The 6,128-nt window shown below is 36.4% G+C and overlaps 1 protein-coding gene across 1 annotated transcript; it reads left to right on the forward strand.

Annotated features, from left to right (window-relative positions):
* Positions 1–3,815: 3,815 nt before the first annotated feature.
* On the forward strand, positions 3,816–4,830 carry LOC107729236 (fucolectin-1-like). Its single transcript, XM_016539667.1, has 4 exons — positions 3,816–3,824; positions 3,913–4,150; positions 4,263–4,542; positions 4,632–4,830. Exons 1-4 carry the CDS (start codon positions 3,816–3,818, stop codon positions 4,828–4,830), a joined length of 726 nt encoding a protein of 241 aa, XP_016395153.1.
* Positions 4,831–6,128: the final 1,298 nt, after the last annotated feature.

Genomic DNA, 6,128 nt, shown 5'->3' on the forward strand with positions numbered 1-6,128 from the left:
ATAAGCAGAAAGAAAAAAAAGAAAATCTTACTGACCCCTTACTTTTGAATGGTAGTGTACAGTACATAACAAAGACTGAACTCTGTAAGGGACCCACCAAGGAATGAATTAAAACCATTAATCAAAAACTTTACATTAATGTGAGCTGACCCACCAAGAGAGCCTATAACTATAATTTTTATTCAGCTTGTGGGTGGGAGTCTTCAGTTTGGCATTTTCATTTAAAAAAATCATTGGCATTCATGCGATTCCATAAGTTTCAGTTTTCACTACATGGGTTCGAAGGACAAGAGACTGACGTGACCATTAAGTTTTACAGAGGACCACTAACCTCTTCACATTCAAGAGGGGGGCAACGTGACATGACAAATTTTATGACAGCAATTGTGGCAGGTCGTGGTTTATTAGAAACATGTTTAGACGAGTCAACCAGCAGTAAATTCACATCCCATCAACTGCTGAGTATTTCAAGATTGCACTCCATGACATCAGCCACTTTTCCCAAGGTTATGCACGGAAGCCGATAATTTATGGCGGCGTTTGGTCAGACAGTGACTCCTCTGGCTTTGCTAAAGGAAGTGACCTTACAAATCTCATCGTGCAGGATGACCACGAGGCCTGAGACTCACGGTAAATCATTCCAAAAAAGCCCAGCTCCGATCGGTCGACTGAGGATATGACTATTACTGTCACTCTGTGGTTCAGACAATCCGATCTCAATTGGCCACACCATCCTCTCAGCTGTTATGACTCTATGTTGGTTTGCCTGTACCAGTGTATTTGTCATTTTCAGCTCTTTTCCTCCCCACAACATCCTTGGCTACATTTCCCCAAACAGTTCAGATCATGACACTGACATACACACCAGCGCTTGTGTTTAAGTAACAGCAGAAATATGCGGAGTGTACTCATACACACTGGTAAACTACACTCAGCCACAGGGAAAACCCATACATTCTTCAGGATGATGAAGCTTGTTTAAAATACCATTTTGGGTGTTTCAGCTAAATGCCATTATGTATACCTTAATCCTTTCACACAAAAGTAAGACAAAACAACTTAGAAACACCATGATCTGACTCTAAAATAATAGCATGTTTTTTTTTTTATATTAAGGATTCTGACTTACAGTAGTTTAAAGACAAATGCCACTGTGAATATCATAGGGTTATTCCGTGTCAACTCAAAAAGTGGTCCCCGGCTCAAATTTTGGATTTTGTTAATATTTCTTTCTCTAGAAAGACAACATATATAGTGATGAAAGCCAAGATATTAAATGTCACAGGTGTGTATTTACTGAGTAATCCACTATTTTGTAGAGGGGGTTCAAAATAACAATTTTCATCTGAGATTTGGAACCAAATTAAAGGGGTGTAAAAATGACTTTAGAAAGCTGGCAGCATATTTATTTTATTTTTACAAAGAGATTAGAAGGTCTATTAGTAAAATCTGTTGACTGTTTTAGCAATTTTTGTTTCCTTATATGCTAACAGTGACCATTCAAAAATGTCAAAAAGCACTTCTTGTGCTTTTTTGCCTCAAGTTTGCATGCCTATAACTCAAGAAGTATTAAAGATAGCTTAATATCCTTTTAGATTCTGGTTCTTAACAAACTTTCCATTTGGTATCTTCATTTTAAAGGCCCTCGAAGGTTTAATCCCAGAGAAATGGAGATCATAATGCAGCTCCATGATTAAATTGGTAAATTGTTCACATTTCAGAGGTCAAAAACCAAATTTGGGTCACTTTGCATATAGCTGATACTTTTTTCTTTTAAAGAGGAATATCTAAAGAACAAACTCAAAAAATACATTCAAAAAACAATGCATAAACAATATGATCGATCTATAAAATGCTAGCATGTTGTTTTATATTCAGGCTTCTAACTTAGAGTAACTAAGAGTATCAATAGTCAAAAGACACAATCCATAGCAATGAAATTCTGCATTGAAATTAAGGATACTCACCATTCTTACAGAGTCCGAGTGAAGCGTTAACAGGTGTACAATCCAAAAGAATGCAAAAAAAATCCCCAAATGATCCAAAAGGAAAGACAAACAATCCAATATGAAATATCCATAATACTTGCACATCATTGCTGTAGAAAAATACACAAGTTACTTATTCCACAATTATGGATGTCACTGTCAATTTACTGTGTTCAAACGGGCCACAGCTGCTTTCCACAAAGCATGAACACCAAGGAGGAACCATATTGAATCTTACATGTCACATGATTAAAAGGTCACATGATATTGCCATGCTCAGACTATAAAAATAATAATAATAATAACAAAATAAAAGCTAGAAAACATTACAGACATACAGCCTTCACTAGTACAGTGAAACAAATCTGAATACTATTGTTCTTTATGACAGCAATTACTCAACAGGACAATAACAACAATATCTGATATCCAATGTCTATACAAGATGAGACAAAAACATATATAGAGTGACCATATGTCCTCATGTAATTTCTAAATTGCCTAAAATGTCTAGGTTTTGGCTTTGACTTCCTACTAGTTTGACCAGTAGCGTTCAGGCATTGTACATAATCGACCAATTGTGGCATGCAAGAGAGATCTACATAGAATGGCCAAAGCAATGCAAATACGCATTTAATGTAAGAGGACTGCAGAGAGCACCTCAGTCGGAATACAAACCCAAAACCAGACATTTTAGGCAATTTAGAAAAACCCAGCCAGGAGATGTCCAGGACAAAGAGGATGTATGATCATCCTTCACATAAAAACACATATATAGCCACACTTCAGTTAAAAAAGCAAGACAGGTCCTTGTCAAATCTTAGAGAGGCCATATAATGAATCCATCTTGCCTCATACAAAAACATTCTCCACTGAGTGCATACAGGAAATTTCAGATGCTTTGTTTTGTTTTAGAGTTGCTTTTTACATGGTAGAGCGGGCAAAGTCAATTCACTAGTGACATCCACCCATAGTTAAAAACTTCCAAAACGGAAATACACCTCCATTACTGGAAATGTAAGACTGGAAAAGAATACATCCCATGGTCTTTGTTAGAGTTACTTATACTGTTTCTAATGGACATGAGGGGTCTGTCTTACAATCGTAATAAATCCAGCTTAACTGCTGTCCGCTTTAAGCTCTTTTAGTCCATGTTTATAGCCACTTTAGTGCCTCTCCAGATAGAGCAGCTGCAAACTAATAACATCAGCTGGCTGTTGTAGAACCCGGATGTGAAGTTTCCCACTTAGCACAAACTTCCCACCCCTGAAAAAGTACCGCTCTGTCATAGCTAAATATTTCTGACTCCAGCGCTGCATGTTGACACTGGTTAAGAATGATCAGCATCTCAAAGCATCTCTATCTGGTTTAAGTTGATGTACACTGTTAGACTTTTTATCGTATTTTTGCGGTAAATTACTGGCAGCACTATTGCCAGTAAGTTACTGTAACTACCCCTTTACAGTAGCTTATCACAAGTTCATTTTACAGTATAATGCCCTCGTGAGAAATTCATTCATTCATTTTCAATAGTCTGTTTCACTCAAATGAACATCACAATAGAAAAGAGGTGTTACAGTACTACCAGTTTATCGCAACTTTAAATTCTTGTCCAGTCCTTATATCAGATTATAATACTTTCTGTATAATATAACATACCAAACCAATCACAATATGATATAAGCCTGGATTAGAATAATATGAAATAACAAATGTTGGATATCTGATCAAATAAACGACGCTCACTGTAGAATATCTGTGGCATTTGTTTGCAACCCTTCATTTCTGCCCCTGTGGTAGGCATGTTGCTGATGATGAGTAATAAAGATGAATTTGGTAAAAACATCTTCTGCAAAATCTAACACTTGATGAGAATAAAACGATGATGATTCTTACTGGCTTTTATCTCTGAAACATTTCCCAGAGAATGCAGCACTATGGGGCAAAACTAGTCAGTTATCAGTTTTACAATTTAGCCTCTGGACCTAAATTGGCTCTTGATGGATTGATATACACCTGGACCCACACCAAAAAAGAGACCAACCCGTGGTGGAGAGTGGATCTACTGAAAGTATACAGAGTGATCAGAGTCACCATCACTAACAGACCGAGCCATGCCTTGAGGATTAACGGGGCGGTGATTCGTATCGTATTTGTTGACAGTAGTTGATGTAGAAATGACTCACTTCACCTCAAGTCATTGTTAAAATCTTCCCAACCACTGCAACGTTTGTGCGTTAAGATGGGGTTTTTTTTCCCCATAAATTGTATTAGGAAATCTGGCAGTGGATGGAGCCGCTACACAGTCATCAACATTTCCGGGCTGGTTTGCTGAAAAGGCCATTGACAGTAATCGAGGATTCCAGCAGTTAAATACGCGATGCTCCTCAACCCTTACTGAGACTAACCCATGGTGGAGGCTGGATCTGCGTAAAGTGTACAGAATTAGTGAAGTGGTCGTCACTAACAGAGAATACGGCTGTACAGAACTAATAAACAGAGCAGAGATTCGCATCGGGAACTCTTTAGAGAACAACGGCAACAAAAATCCCATTTGAGACCCTCAAGTGAGACATCGAGCACAAGTGTGAAGGATTGATGCAGATATGACAGTATTTTTATATCCTTTCTCTCTGTCTGTAGATGTGCTGTTATTCCTGCTATTCCAGCAGGTGAGTCCTACAGATACTTATGTAATGGGATAGATGGACGTTACGTGAATCTGATCATTCCTGGAGACATGAAGACACTCGCTCTGTGTGAGGTGGAGGTTTATGGAGAAGGTGTAACAATGTCACACATTTTTGTCAACAAAACAGTGAGGAGCACTAATACGTTTTAATGAAAGCAACCTCTACTAATTCATATTACATGTATCAATGTATCTTGTTTAGGTCCCGTTTTAAAAAGATCATTTGTAAAGATGCAGTTTAACACCAGAGTTGGTTTAACTGACCCTTCAGTGAGAGAAAATGTTCTGAAACAGGTGAGAGAAAGAAACAAATTTAACTGTCATGAATAAATTATCAGCAGCTCTCGTCTGGTTTCCCTCTTTTTAAAAACAGACCTCATAATCCTGAAGTTGATTGAAATTCAATGAAACCCTTAAATGTCTTTATGGACATTCTAAGGCTTGTTGTGATTGTTTTTTGTTGCGTTTGAAGATTTACATGAAAACTTCATTCTCACAGAAGGTTTCAGTGATCGTATATAAAATCAGGTTATTTCAGAAAATTCACCAAATAATTACTAAGTTGCTATTGTTCCAGAGCTGCTTCACGAGGAATATAATGGCATTGTTTTAATCTGGATTTACAGTGGTATGATAAAAGTTTCTATGAGACATGAAGATTTGAGTGTATTGTTACATTCCAATTTAAATATGTTATTAGAGGATTCACAAACGTGACTCTACGTTGGTCTCAAACCCCAAAACGGGTGATCCAGAAGGTGAATGCTGGTAAAAGTGAGTCTGTTCTCACAACTGTACAATAACTCATGAAAGAAGCTGCACAAATATGGATTTCAATTTGTTATGAGATGTAATAGGCAAATATTTTATTTACAGGTCATTGTGGCAATGGAAAATAACACACTGGAAATCAAGACTGTCTTTATTTCACTAAATGTATTTTTGTTAAAGACGTTAATTCTGATTTTAAATGCATCGCTTGAAATTTCTTTATAATTATGCTTACAATGAAAAGATTATATAATTAATTTCGGTTTACTTTCCTTTTAGTGTTTATTCACATATTTAAGAATTTTAATGCATCTTGTGTATAACTGTATTGTAAACAAATGGAGATAGATAGAAATAAATATAATGAAAATATTATAGATATAATAGAGCTAGTACAATATAGAGCTTGCATATAAAAAGGTATTCTTCCCCACTGAACTCTTAAATCTACTAAGATAAATATCAGTGCTACTCCCCCTGAGTGACGATGCACATCTCTTACAAACACATAATACTCTGCCAGATACCTTGAAACACAATTTCTTATTATTTTAAACACCAACACCAATTTAAGAAAGATTACCCTTTTTTTTAACTTTAAAAAAACTTGAATCACTGTTAAACTACGCCCCTGTACACAGCAAACATAGATAACTATTCATCAATTAAACAACAAT

This window comes from Sinocyclocheilus rhinocerous, unplaced genomic scaffold (genome assembly GCF_001515625.1).
Source record: "Sinocyclocheilus rhinocerous isolate Xijiao unplaced genomic scaffold, SAMN03320098_v1.1 scaffold1268, whole genome shotgun sequence".
NCBI classification, from domain to species: domain Eukaryota; kingdom Metazoa; phylum Chordata; class Actinopteri; order Cypriniformes; family Cyprinidae; genus Sinocyclocheilus; species Sinocyclocheilus rhinocerous.

Coding starts and splice junctions, on each gene's coding strand:
- LOC107729236 (XM_016539667.1), top strand. Junction 4,151..4,262: donor TCGTATCGTATTTGTTGACA/GTAGTTGATGTA, acceptor AAATTGTATTAG/GAAATCTGGCAGTGGATGGA. Junction 4,543..4,631: donor AACGGCAACAAAAATCCCAT/TTGAGACCCTCA, acceptor CTCTGTCTGTAG/ATGTGCTGTTATTCCTGCTA.